A 14813-nucleotide genomic window follows, 5' to 3' on the forward strand; every position below is an offset into this window, starting at 1 on the left:
TATACATTGTAGATCTACACTCCCTGTAGTCACTATTACAGTCCAGTCTATACATTGTAGCAGATCTACACCCCCTATAGTCACTATTACAGTCCAGTCTATACATTGTAGATCTACACCCCCTGTAGTCACTATTACAGTCTATACATTGTAGATCTACACTCCCTGTAGTCACTATTACAGTCTATACATTGTAGATCTACACTCCCTGTAGTCACTATTACAGTCTATACATTGTAGATCTACACCCCCTGTAGTCACTATTACAGTCTATACATTGTAGATCTACACCCCCTGTAGTCACTATTACAGCCCAGTCTATACATTGTAGATCTACACCCCCTGTAGTCACTATTACAGTCCAATCTATACATTGTAGCAGATCTACACCCCCTGTAGTCACTATTACAGTCTATACATTGTAGATCTACACCCCCTGTAGTCACTATTACAGCCCAGTCTATACATTGTAGATCTACACCCCCTGTAGTCACTATTACAGTCCAGGCTATACATTGTAGCAGATCTACACCCCCTGTAGTCACTATTACAGTCTATACATTGTAGATCTACACCCCCTGTAGTCACTATTACAGTCCAGTCTATACATTGTAGATCTACACCCCCTGTAGTCACTATTACAGTCTATACATTGTAGATCTACACCCCCTGTAGTCACTATTACAGTCCAGTCTATACATTGTAGCCCTACACCCCCTGTAGTCACTATTACAGTCCAGTCTATACATTGTAGATCTACACTCCCTGTAGTCACCATTACAGTCTATACATTGTAGATCTACACCCCCTGTAGTCACTATTACAGTCCAGTCTATACATTGTAGATCTACACCCCCTGTAGTCACTATTACAGTCCAGTCTATACATTGTAGATCTACACTCCCTGTAGTCACCATTACAGTCTATACATTGTAGATCTACACTCCCTGTAGTCACTATTACAGTTCAGTCTATACATTGTAGATCTACACTCCCTGTAGTCACTATTACAGTCTATACATTGTAGATCTACACCCCCTGTAGTCACTATTACAGTCTATACATTGTAGATCTACACCCCCTGTAGTCACTATTACAGTCTATACATTGTAGATCTACACCCCCTGTAGTCACTATTACAGCCCAGTCTATACATTGAAGATCTACACCCCCTGTAGTCACTATTACAGTCTATACATTGTAGATCTACACCCCCTGTAGTCACTATTACAGTCCAGTCTATACATTGTAGATCTACACCCCCTGTAGTCACTATTACAGTCCAGTCTATACATTGTAGATCTACACTCCCTGTAGTCACTATTACAGTCCAGTCTATACATTGTAGATCTACACCCCCTGTAGTCACTATTACAGTCCAGTCTATACATTGTAGATCTACACCCCCTGTAGTCACTATTACAGTCCAGTCTATACATTGTAGATCTACACCCCCTGTAGTCACTATTACAGTCCAGTCTATACATTGTAGATCTACACCCCCTGTAGTCACTATTACAGTCCAGTCTATACATTGTAGATCTACACTCCCTGTAGTCACTATTACAGTCCAGTCTATACATTGTAGATCTACACCCCCTGTAGTCACTATTACAGTCCAGTCTATACATTGTAGATCTACACCCCCTGTAGTCACTATTACAGTCCAGTCTATAGATTGTAGATCTACACCCCCTGTAGTCACTATTACAGTCCAGTCTATACATTGTAGATCTACACCCCCTGTAGTCACTATTACAGTCCAGTCTATACATTGTAGATCTACACCCCCTGTAATCCCTATTACAGTCCAGTCTATACATTGTAGATCTACACCCCCTGTAGTCACTATTACAGTCTATACATTGTAGATCTACACTCCCTGTAGTCACTATTACAGTCCAGTCTATACATTGTAGATCTACACCCCCTGTAGTCACTATTACAGTCCAGTCTATACATTGTAGATCTACACCCCCTGTAGTCACTATTACAGTCCAGTCTATACATTGTAGATCTACACCCCCTGTAGTCACTATTACAGTCCAGTCTATACATTGTAGATCTACACCCCCTGTAGTCATTACAGTCCAGTCTATAGATTGTAGATCTACACCCCCTGTAGTCACTATTACAGTCCAGTCTATACATTGTAGATCTACACCCCCTGTAGTCACTATTACAGTCCAGTCTATACATTGTAGATCTACACCCCCTGTAGTCACTATTACAGTCCAGTCTATACATTGTAGATCTACACCCCCTGTAGTCACTATTACAGTCCAGTCTATACATTGTAGATCTACACCCCCTGTAATCACTATTACAGTCCAGTCTATACATTGTAGATCTACACCCCCTGTAGTCACTATTACAGTCTATACATTGTAGATCTACACTCCCTGTAGTCACTATTACAGTCTATACATTGTAGATCTACACCCCCTGTAGTCACTATTACAGTCCAGTCTATACATTGTAGATCTACACCCCCTGTAATCACTATTACAGTCCAGTCTATACATTGTAGATCTACACCCCCTGTAGTCACTATTACAGTCTATACATTGTAGATCTACACCCCCTGTAGTCACTATTACAGTCCAGTCTATACATTGTAGATCTACACCCCCTGTAATCACTATTACAGTCCAGTCTATACATTGTAGATCTACACCCCCTGTAGTCACTATTACAGTCTATACATTGTAGATCTACACCCCCTGTAGTCACTATTACAGTCCAGTCTATACATTGTAGATCTACACCCCCTGTAGTCACTATTACAGTCCAGTCTATACATTGTAGATCTACACCCCCTGTAGTCATTACAGTCCAGTCTATAGATTGTAGATCTACACCCCCTGTAGTCACTATTACAGTCCAGTCTATACATTGTAGATCTACACCCCCTGTAGTCACTATTACAGTCCAGTCTATACATTGTAGATCTACACCCCCTGTAGTCACTATTACAGTCCAGTCTATACATTGTAGATCTACACCCCCTGTAGTCACTATTACAGTCCAGTCTATACATTGTAGATCTACACCCCCTGTAGTCACTATTACAGTCCAGTCTATACATTGTAGATCTACACTCCCTGTAGTCACCATTACAGTCTATACATTGTAGATCTACACTCCCTGTAGTCACTATTACAGTTCAGTCTATACATTGTAGATCTACACTCCCTGTAGTCACTATTACAGTCTATACATTGTAGATCTACACCCCCTGTAGTCACTATTACAGTCTATACATTGTAGATCTACACCCCCTGTAGTCACTATTACAGTCTATACATTGTAGATCTACACCCCCTGTAGTCACTATTACAGCCCAGTCTATACATTGAAGATCTACACTCCCTGTAGTCACTATTACAGTCCAGTCTATACATTGTAGATCTACACCCCCTGTAGTCACTATTACAGTCCAGTCTATACATTGTAGCAGATCTACACCCCCTGTAGTCACTATTACAGTCTATACATTGTAGATCTACACCCCCTGTAGTCACTATTACAGTCCAGTCTATACATTGTAGATCTACACCCCCTGTAGTCACTATTACAGTCCAGTCTATACATTGTAGATCTACACCCCCTGTAGTCTCTATTACAGTCCAGTCTATACATTGTAGATCTACACCCCCTGTAGTCTCTATTACAGTCCAGTCTATACATTGTAGATCTACACCCCCTGTAGTCTCTATTACAGTCCAGTCTATACATTGTAGATCTACACTCCCTGTAGTCACTATTACAGTCCAGTCTATACATTGTAGATCTACACCCCCTGTAGTCTCTATTACAGTCCAGTCTATACATTGTAGATCTACACTCCCTGTAGTCACTATTACAGTCCAGTCTATACATTGTAGATCTACACCCCCTGTAGTCACTATTACAGTCCAGTCTATACATTGTAGATCTACACCCCCTGTAGTCACTATTACAGTCCAGTCTATACATTGTAGATCTACACCCCCTGTAGTCACTATTACAGTCCAGTCTATACATTGTAGATCTACACCCCCTGTAGTCACTATTACAGTCCAGTCTATACATTGTAGATCTACACCCCCTGTAGTCACTATTACAGTCCAGTCTATACATTGTAGATCTACACTCCCTGTAGTCACTATTACAGTCCAGTCTATACATTGTAGATCTACACCCCCTGTAGTCACTATTACAGTCCAGTCTATACATTGTAGATCTACACCCCCTGTAGTCACTATTACAGTCCAGTCTATACATTGTAGATCTACACCCCCTGTAGTCACTATTACAGTCCAGTCTATACATTGTAGATCTACACCCCCTGTAGTCATTACAGTCCAGTCTATAGATTGTAGATCTACACCCCCTGTAGTCACTATTACAGTCCAGTCTATACATTGTAGATCTACACCCCCTGTAGTCACTATTACAGTCCAGTCTATACATTGTAGATCTACACCCCCTGTAATCACTATTACAGTCCAGTCTATACATTGTAGATCTACACCCCCTGTAGTCACTATTACAGTCTATACATTGTAGATCTACACTCCCTGTAGTCACTATTACAGTCCAGTCTATACATTGTAGATCTACACCCCCTGTAGTCACTATTACAGTCCAGTCTATACATTGTAGATCTACACCCCCTGTAGTCACTATTACAGTCCAGTCTATACATTGTAGATCTACACCCCCTGTAGTCACTATTACAGTCCAGTCTATACATTGTAGATCTACACCCCCTGTAGTCATTACAGTCCAGTCTATAGATTGTAGATCTACACCCCCTGTAGTCACTATTACAGTCCAGTCTATACATTGTAGATCTACACCCCCTGTAGTCACTATTACAGTCCAGTCTATACATTGTAGATCTACACCCCCTGTAGTCACTATTACAGTCCAGTCTATACATTGTAGATCTACACCCCCTGTAGTCACTATTACAGTCCAGTCTATACATTGTAGATCTACACCCCCTGTAATCACTATTACAGTCCAGTCTATACATTGTAGATCTACACCCCCTGTAGTCACTATTACAGTCTATACATTGTAGATCTACACCCCCTGTAGTCACCATTACAGTCTATACATTGTAGATCTACACCCCCTGTAATCACTATTACAGTCTAAACATTGTAGATCTACACCCCCTGTAGTCACTATTACAGTCCAGTCTATACATTGTAGATCTACACCCCCGCTGATAGGCTGAGCCCACTGTCATGTAAGGAGCTCTGGGCGGCTTCTTACATGACAGTGGGCTCAGCCTATCAGCCGCCGGGGAGGAACATCACTGTGGCCAGTGATAGGCTGACGGCTGTCCGATGTGCCCATCCCCAGCGTAAGGTTGACGTTGAAACATTCGTTAGTTTATTTTGTTTACCTTGTGTCAGCGCCGGCGGCAGCAACAGACAGCACGAGGAGGGCAGCGCTAGCGGGTAACATGTGAGTATTTACCCCAATGGGGCAGCGCAGCGCTGATAATTAATGGGGTGGGGGCAGAACAGCGCAGCGCTGATAATTAATTTTGGGGGGTGGGGGAGGAGGAGGAAATACCGTTATATACCCTGGAACCGCAGAAAGTTACAAAAATACCATGATATACACATTTAGTCATACCGCCCAGCCCTAAATAAAATATTCAGCTCTCAGGCTATAAATACTCTGGAAATTACGATAAATTGAATTCTTCTATAGAGCAAATGCAGAGAAGACAGCAATGTTAGTCTAGAGACCCTTAGATCAGCTCCGGCCCTTACACACCACATGATCCCAAGAATATTTCCCGGGAATGTGCACAGTCATCAAAGGACAGAGAAGATAAACTCCGCACTATGGGGGGAATTTCCTGTTATGTAACTTATGTCACTGACCAACGTTGCACTTGGTTCTTAAAGGGGTACTCCGGTGGTTAAGATTTTTGCCTATATTGCATCTTCTTTTAATGTTCATGTTTTTTGCAATTGACATGTATTATATGTTTGTGTAGCATGTGTCTTTTTTTCTTAGCCGTTTGTGGGCCAGGAAGTTCTGTAGTTCTGTGTTGGATCTCTGGCTGCTGTCCACAGGTTAGGATTAGGCTGTGGACAAGATGTCAGAGCTTTTTTTTTTCTCTCTGTTCTTTCAAAACTGCATGACAGAGGTCCCGCCCCCTCCAGGTGGTCACAGGTGTGCATGACAGAGCGAGGCCACACCCCCTCATCTCCCCCTCCAGGTGGTCACAGGTGTGCATGAGAGCAAGAAGCTCCTACACATCTCCTAATCTCCCATTCCCCTGCTCTGTACACAGCTCTAATCTCCCCTCCCCCTGCTCTGTACACAGCTCCTAATCTCCCCTCCCCCTGCTCTGTACACAGCTCCTAATCTCCCCTGCTCTGTCTTCTGAGGACGCAGGTCTGCACTGAAAGAAGACAGAGAAGATGTATGTGAAGGGATAACAAGGTGCATGGGCTGGGGATGTATAGACTGTAGGGGAATAAATCTCGGGCTGGGGATGATTTCTATGTGTGAAGGAGGGAGAGGGGGGGGGGGGGGGGGGAGGAGAACTCCTGAATGACACATGCTGGGAGTTGTAGTCCCTGTTATGTGTGCGTATGCTCGTGTTTACAAACCAGTCTGCCTATAGCTGTATCAAAACTACAACTCCCAGCATGCCTGGACAGAGTTTGGGCATTCTGGGAATTGTAGTTTTGCAACAGCTGGAGACACACTGGTTGGGAAACACTGTCCTAGCCTATTCAGCATACACATCATGTTACACCAGAGTTTCCAAACCAGTGTGCCTCCAGCTGTTGTAAAGCTACAACTCCCAGCATTCCCTGACAGCCTTTCAGCATGCTGGGAGTTGTAGTTTTGCAACAGCTGGAGGCACACTGATTGGGAAACACTGGCCTAGCCTATTCAGTATATTACAAACAAAGTGCACAGTTTCCCAACCAGGGTGTCTTCAGCTGTATCAAAACTACAACTCCCAGCATGCCCGGACAGAGAAAAGCTGGTAGTAGTAGTTTTGCAATACCTGGAGGCACCCTGGTTGGGAAACACTGGTGTATGCCCTTTTGATGTCTGGTGAACTACAACCCCCAGGAGACTACAGAGGCAGCATGCTGGTGTTATACCACAGACTGAAAACTCCTGAATGACATGCTGGGAGTTGTAGTCCCTTTTGTGTATATGACAGTGTATCCCAACCAGGGCTGATTATATTAGTGTGCTGTATATAAGGTGGCCGACGCGGGAAAATAGTAGGATGGGTAAAGGGCGGAACAAAAAAAAAAAAAAAAAAATTAAAAAATAAAAGGAGCTGCCCCAAACCCGCAAGGCATGTGGCATGCTGGGATTTGTAGTTTTCAGCACAGCAAGAAACAGGAAATGGAAGCAAAGATAGGAAAACAAACTGGGGGATAAAAAGACAACAAAGAAAGGAAATAGAGTAGGCTAAACAACAAGAATAGAAATGAAACAAAACAAATAGGGCAAGTCCCAAACGGAAAAACACGTTGACCACCAGAGTACCCCTTTAACTATGAGAAAAAAAATCCATAAAATCACATCGTCTTATATTTAAAGAATTTATTTGCAAATTATGGTGGAAAATTAGTATTTGGTCAATAACAAAAGTTCATCTCAATACTTTGTTCTATCCCCTTTGTTGGCAATGACAGAGGTCACATGTTTTCTGTCTTCACAAGGTTCTCACACACTGTTGCTGGTATTTTGGCCCATTCCTCCATGCAGATCTCCTCTAGAGCAGTGATGTTTTGGGGCTGTCGCTGGGCAACACAGACTCAACTCCCTCCAAAGGTTTTCTATGGTGTTGAGATCTGGAGACTGGCTAGGCCACTCCAGGACCTTGAAATGCTTCTTACGAAGCCACTCCTTCATTGCCCGGGCGGTGTGTTTGGGATTATTGTCATGCTGAAAGATCCAGCCACGTTTCATCTTCAATTTCAATGCCCTTGCTGATGGAAGGAGGTTTTCACTCAAAATCTCACGATACATGACCCCATTCATTATTTCCTTTACACAGATCAGTCGTCCTGGTCCCTAAGCAGGAAAAACAGCCCCAAAGCATGATGTTTCCTCCCCCATGCTTCACAGTAGGTATGGTGTTCTTGGGATGCAACTCACCATTCTTTCTCCTCCAAACACAACGAGTTGAGTTTTTACCAAAAAGTTCTACTTTGGTTTCATCTGACCATAGGACATTCCCCCAGTCCTCTTCTGGATCATCCAAATGCTCTCTAGCAAACTTCAGACGGGCCTGGACATGTACTGGCTTAAGCAGGGGGACACGTCTGGGACTGCATGATTTGAGTCCCTGGTGGCGTAGTGTGTTACTGATTGTAGCCTTTGTTACTTTGGTCCCAGCTCTCTGCAGGTCATTCACCAAGTTCCCCCGTGTGGTTCTGGGATTTTTGCTCACCGTTCTTGTGATTATTTTGACACCACGGGGTGAGATCTTGCGTGGATCCCCAGATCGAGGGAGATTATCAGTGGTCTTGTAGGTCTTTCATTTTCTAATAATTGCTCCCACAGTTGATTTCTTCACACCAAACTGCTTGCCTATTGCAGATTCAGTTTTCCCAACCTGGTGCAGGGCTACAATTTTGTTTCTGGTGTCCTTTGACAGCTCTTTTGGTCTTGGCCATAATGGAGTTTGGAGTGTGACTGTTTGAGGTTGTGGACAGGTGCATTTTATACTGATAAGTTCAAACAGGAGCCATTAATACAGGTAACAAGTGGAGGACAGAGGAGACTCTTACAGGGGTTCTCCGATGCTTAGACATCTTAACCCCTATCCAAAGGATAGGGGATAAGATGCCTGATCGCGGGAGTCCTGCCACTGGGGACCCCCAGTGATCTTGCACGTGGCCCCCAAAAGCGCGTTCGCTCCGGGTCTGATTACTGTCGATCACGGGGCCGGCAGCGTGTGATGTCACGCCTCCGCCCTCGTGTGACCTCACGCTCCGCCCCTCAATGCAAGTCTATGGGAGGGGGTGTGACAGCTATCATGCCCCCTCCCGTAGGCTTGCATTGAGGGGCGGAGCGTGACGTCACACGGGGGCGGAGGCGTGACGTCACACGCCATCGGCCCTGTGGTCGCCGGGAATCAGACTCGGAGCGAACACGCTCCAGGGACTGATTACAAACGGGGTGCCGTGTGCAAGATCACGGGGGTCCCCAGCGGCGGGACTCCTGCGATAAGGCATCTTATCCCCTATCCTTTGGATAGGAGATAAGATGTCTAAGCACCAGAGAACCCCTTTAAAGAAGAAGTTACAGGTCTGTGAGAGACAGAAATCTTGCTTGTTTGTAGGTGACCAAATACTTATTTTTTACCATAATTTGAAAAATTCTTAAAAAATCAGACAATGTGATTTTATGGATTTTTTTCTCATTCTGTCTCTCATCGTTGAGGTTATAACCTATGATGGAAATTACAGCCTCTCATCTTTATAAGGGGAAGAATTTGTACAATTGGTGGCTGACTAAATACTTTTTTGCCCCACTGTATGTGACGTGCTGTCAGCGTGCACCGTTCAATATCATTGTTTGTATTTGTACTATGCTATCATAGTGCAATAATTTAAATTTCTGAGCAATAATGCAATTACGCAAAAAAGAGAAAAAAAAAAGCAGACAGCCATTTGTAAATGCTTAGTAAATTCCCCGCTTTGTATGTCAGATTTTATCCACAACCAGCAGTTTCCTCACAGAGAGACGTCATCTGAGACAGGGAGATGTGTATATGCTTTACTTATGCTGTACTCACTATTCTGCTGGTGAGGTCACTGTGTACATACATTACATTACTTATCCTGTACTGATCCTGAGTTATATCCTATATTATACTCCAGAGCTGTACTCACTATTCTGCTGGTGAGGTCACTGTGTACATACATTACTTATCCTGTACTGATCCTGAGTTATATCCTGTATTATACTCCAGAGCTGTACTCACTATTCTGCTGGTGAGGTCACTGTGTACATACATTGCATTACTTATCCTGTACTAATCCTGAGTTATATCCTGTATTATACTCCAGAGCTGTACTCACTATTCTGCTGGTGAGGTCACTGTGTACATACATTACATTACTTATCCTGTACTGATCCTGAGTTATATCCTGTATTATACCCCAGAGCTGTACTCACTATTCTGCTGGTAAGGTCACTGTGTACATACATTACATTACTTATCCTGTACTGATCCTGAGTTATATCCTGTATTATACTCCAGAGCTGTACTCACTATTCTGCTGGTGAGGTCACTGTGTACATACATTACATTACTTATCCTGTACTGATCCTGAGTTATATCTTGTATTGTATAACAAAAACCTTCTAAGGGTACATTCAGATGAGCGGATTTTCCACACGTATTTCGCTGAAGGACCTCTGCATGCTGCCTTCACATGTGCCTACTCAGATCGGCAATACGCAGCTACGAGCAGACACACTGCGATGTGCGATTCGCCTCGCACATGCGCAGTATACGCGCACATCACGGCAGCTCTCGGCCTAACTCATTAAGCAGGGGGAGCGGCCGTGAGGTGTGCGAGTATACAGCGCATGCGCGGCCACTCACACTTCGCTTTATTATGTCAGCACGTAGCTGCGTATTGCCGCTCAGAGTAGGCACATGTAAAGGCAGCAGAGGTCCTTCAGCGGCAAATCCGCAGCGTAAAATCCGCTCTTCTGAACATACCCTAAAGGTTATGTTCGCACATACAGGATCCTGCACAGATTTGATGCGCAGGATTTGTAACTGCAGATTATAAACTGTGCTCAGTCATTTAGTTTACATTGAAATCTGCAGCAAAAAATCCTGCGCATCAAATCTGCTCAGAATACTGTACGTGAGAATAGAGCATAAAGGGTCCAGTCCAGACAAGCTGACAGAACAGCCGCCCTGACTCCCGGCACATCTCATCGGCTGAGCTCAACTTTTCCGCACAAACAACAATGCCGAGTGACGCAGAACCAGAGGAAATCCCAGCCACTTTCACTGTCCTGGAAAGAGACATGCAGCTGGTGTACTACTACTCCCATCATCTGTACAGAAGACCAGAACAAGGAGACAACTTCTCCCTCCGTACAAGACCGCAGGAAACCTTCATTACGTAAGGAGGACAGACGACTGCAGAGCGTGATGTGAGAGCAGGGGATACAGCTCCGGCCTGATCCAGAGCTGCACTCACTATTCTGCTGACAGTTCTTACTCTGTAGAGCTTTGAATGGTTTGACAGAGGAGAAGACATCAGGGAAGTAATCAAAAGAACAGAAAAATGTAGGCAACTGCAACACTACAATTCCCAGCAAACCCTGACAGCCGAGGGTGCAGAACTACACTTCCCAGTATGCCCCTGAACCAGATGTTGCAAAACGACAACCGATGTCCAGACTACAACACCCAGAATACCCTGGAAGCCAAGGATGCAACACTACACTTCCCAGCATGCCCTGCAAGCCGAGGTTGAAAAACTACAGCCCCCTATTCCCCCCAAGGTTGCAAAACTACACCTCCCAGCATGCCCTGACAACCAGTCGCCAAGTACAAATCCCAGCATGCCATGGAAGCCGAGGATGCAACACTACACCTCCAACTACACCTCCCAGCAAGCCCTGAAAACTGACATAGCAAAACTACAACTCCCAGCATGCTCTAAGCAGCGGCAAAACTATTTCCTGAAATGTCCCGACAGCTGAGGTTGCAAAACTACAACTCCCAGCATGCCCTGACAACCAATGTCACCAGCAACAACCCCCAGCATGCCCTGGAAGCCGAGGATGCAACACTGCACCACCCAGCGTACCCCAGAAGCCAAGGATGCAACGCTACACCTCCAACTACAACACCCAGCATGACCTGACAGCCGAGGTTGCAACACTACACCTCCCAGTATGCCCTGAAAACTGATGTAGAAAAACTACAACTCCCAGCATGCTCCAAGCATTTGCAAAACTACACCTCCCCGCATGCCCTGACAGCAGAGTTTGCAACACTACAGCTCCAACTACAACTCCCAGCATGGCCTACAAGCCGAGGTTGCAAAACTACACCCCCCCCCCCCAAGCATTCCCATCAGGTTCCAAAACTACACCTCCCAGCATGCCCTGACAACCAGTCGACAACTACAAACCCCAGCATGCCCTGGAAGCCGAGGATGCCACACTGCACCTCCAACTACAACCCCCAGCATGCTCAGGAAGCCCGGGATACAAAACTACACCCCCAGCGTACACCAGAAGCCAAGGATGCAAAACGACAACTAAATCTCCCAGCATGCCCTGACAGCCGAGGTTGCAGCACTACACCTCCCAGCATGCCCTGAAAACTGATGTAGCAAAACTACAACTCCCAGCATGCTCTAAGCAGCTGGAAAAATACACTTCCTGAAATGTCCTGACAGGTGAGGTTGCAAAACTACAACTCCCAGCATGCTAATAGCGCTGACATAGACCATAACAGGCCACATTACAGGCCACAGTGTCCAGCGCTGATCTCACCTGCTGAGTGTGCAGCTCCACATGCAGGGACCGAGGCCCAGCCACCATGCCGACCCCCGGAGGGATAGACCCGGAGGACAGCACCGGCCCGGGCAGGCTCATCACGGCGGCGGCTCCGCTCACTGACTGACTGGATGACGCCGCTTCCTTCCGGGTCTCGGGCACGAGCGGCGCGCGCGCCACCAACAATGTCACATGACGCAAACACTGCACGGCGCCCCGCCCCTACACTTCCATAGTCCGACCCGTCGATTGGCTTAGGTGGGTTGCCATGGAGACGACCGTTTTATTGGTTACGACGGTAGGGGGCGTGTCCTACAGCTTATCTCGCTGGATCTGTTATCAATGGGAGTCACGTGTGGTGGTCAGCAACATCCCTACAAGCTGGACTGTGATTGGTTGCTATGGGCAACAGAGACTATGCTACTATGAAACAAAATAAATGTATAAAATAATTTGTAAAAAATATATATATATCAGGAAAAGAGTGTAATCCAGCTCACCCCTGCACAGGCGCCCGGACTGAATGTCCAGCGCCAACTCGTGAAAAATAACTTCTTTATTTGGTTGCCATAGGAAACATCACATGAACTCGAGTAATGTGACGCGTTTCGGCCCACAGGGCCTTAGTCATGCAGATATATACATATATATATATATATATATATATATATATATAGCAACAGAAGAATGCAGCAGCACACTGCCAGCACAAAGATATAGGTGAAACATGAACATGCAGTTAAAACATGGAGACTATACAGCTATGATGTAATAGATGCAAATGTGAAACTATGAGATAGTGAGGCACTTAGCTCGCAAATTTGTCTCCGCCGGCGGTCAAATATTTCATAGTTTCACATTTGCATCTATTACACCATAGCTGTATAGCTCTCCATGTTTTATCTGCATGTACATGTTTCCCCTATATCCTTGTGTGCTGCTGTATTCTTCTGTTGCTGTATATCTAGCCTAGTTGCGTGCACCTGTAGGCCAGGTCCATATAATAGTTTGGTATCAACTAAAGTGCTGGCTGACTTATTCTTTGTCTATATATATATATATATATATATATATATATATATATAGATATATTGATGCAAATCATAAAATGTTGCAGTATCTTGTAATTCCTTTTTTATTGGACTAACAGCATTTTGTAGAGAAGCTTTCGGGATTTCTCCCTTTATCAAGTCCAAAGCAAATCAATCTAAGCTCACAAGCAGAAGACACAGGTTACATCTCACAAATATTCAGGGGTTAAGACAATAGATGTCCTGTTATGGGAACATAGACTAAATAGATAAGGAAGAGAAGACGGGGGAGGGAGGGGGGAGCAGGGGAGAGACCTGAGCTCCAGTCTCTCCCCTGCTCCCCTCCCCCCCTCCCCCTTTTTCTCATTTTTATCTATTTAGAATGAAGGCGGCATTCACACCACGTTTTTGCAATACAGTTCCCATATCAGGTTTTTGATGAAAAACTGATTCCTCAAAACCGGACTAAACTGTATCAAAACGTGAGTAAAGATTTTAACCTGTATATGGTTAAAAACCGTATAGGGTTTGAAAAATGATGTCCGGTTGCATCCGTTTTTTTAAGAAAAAAAAGTATTTTACCTTTTCACTCCAAGAAAAAAACTGTGCAAAGTCAAAACTCATATGGTTAAAGGAGTAGTCCGGTGCGCACTTTTCTTATTTTATCCGGTCCGGGCTGCAAAAAAAAAAAGAAAAAAAAAACTCTCTTACCTGCCAACGCGCCCCTGGAGCTCCGGTATAGGTGTTCGGTCGCCGGGCTGTTTGCTTCTTACTTCCTGTTAGCCCAGCACGTCACACGGAGCTTCAGCCTATCACTGGCCGAAGCGACGTCCCACCTCGGCCGGTGATAGGCTGAAGCTCCGTGTGACGTGCCAGGCTAACAGGAAGTAAGAAGCAAACAACCCGGCTACCGAACACATACGGAGCTCCGGGGGTGCGTTGGCAGGTAAGAGAAAGTTTGTTTTCTTTTGTTTTGCAGCCCGGACCGGATAAAATAAGAAAAGTGCACGCCGTACTACTCCTTTAAAACCGGATGGAACCGTACACACATACGGTTCTGTACGGTTCCCATTAACTCCCATGTTAAAAAAAAAAATGTATATGGTTTAACCCCTTAAGGACCCATGACGTACCGGTACATCATGAGTCCGCTCCCGTTCTATAACGAGGGGCCATGCCATGCGGCCTCTAATAACGTCCGGGACCCATGGCTAATAGCGCGCGGCACTGATCGTGGTGCCGCGCTCT

The 14813-nt window shown here is 44.9% G+C and overlaps 1 protein-coding gene across 2 annotated transcripts in view; it reads right to left on the minus strand.

Moving 5' to 3' along the window:
• The window catches only part of UVRAG (UV radiation resistance associated), a 103164-nt gene extending 90255 nt beyond the window's left edge, over nt 1-12909 (minus strand). The window contains exon 1 of one of the 2 annotated variants that reach the window (XM_056561182.1): nt 12532-12909. In XM_056561182.1, coding sequence (XP_056417157.1) covers nt 12532-12633 — 102 coding nt within the window. In that variant the 5' untranslated portion in view covers nt 12634-12909. The remainder of the gene's footprint in view (nt 1-12531) is intronic. The other variant, XM_056561183.1, reaches the window with a different exon arrangement.
• Nucleotides 12910-14813: the final 1904 nt, after the last annotated feature.

This window comes from Hyla sarda, chromosome 2 (assembly GCF_029499605.1).
Source record: "Hyla sarda isolate aHylSar1 chromosome 2, aHylSar1.hap1, whole genome shotgun sequence".
Lineage (NCBI taxonomy): Eukaryota > Metazoa > Chordata > Amphibia > Anura > Hylidae > Hyla > Hyla sarda.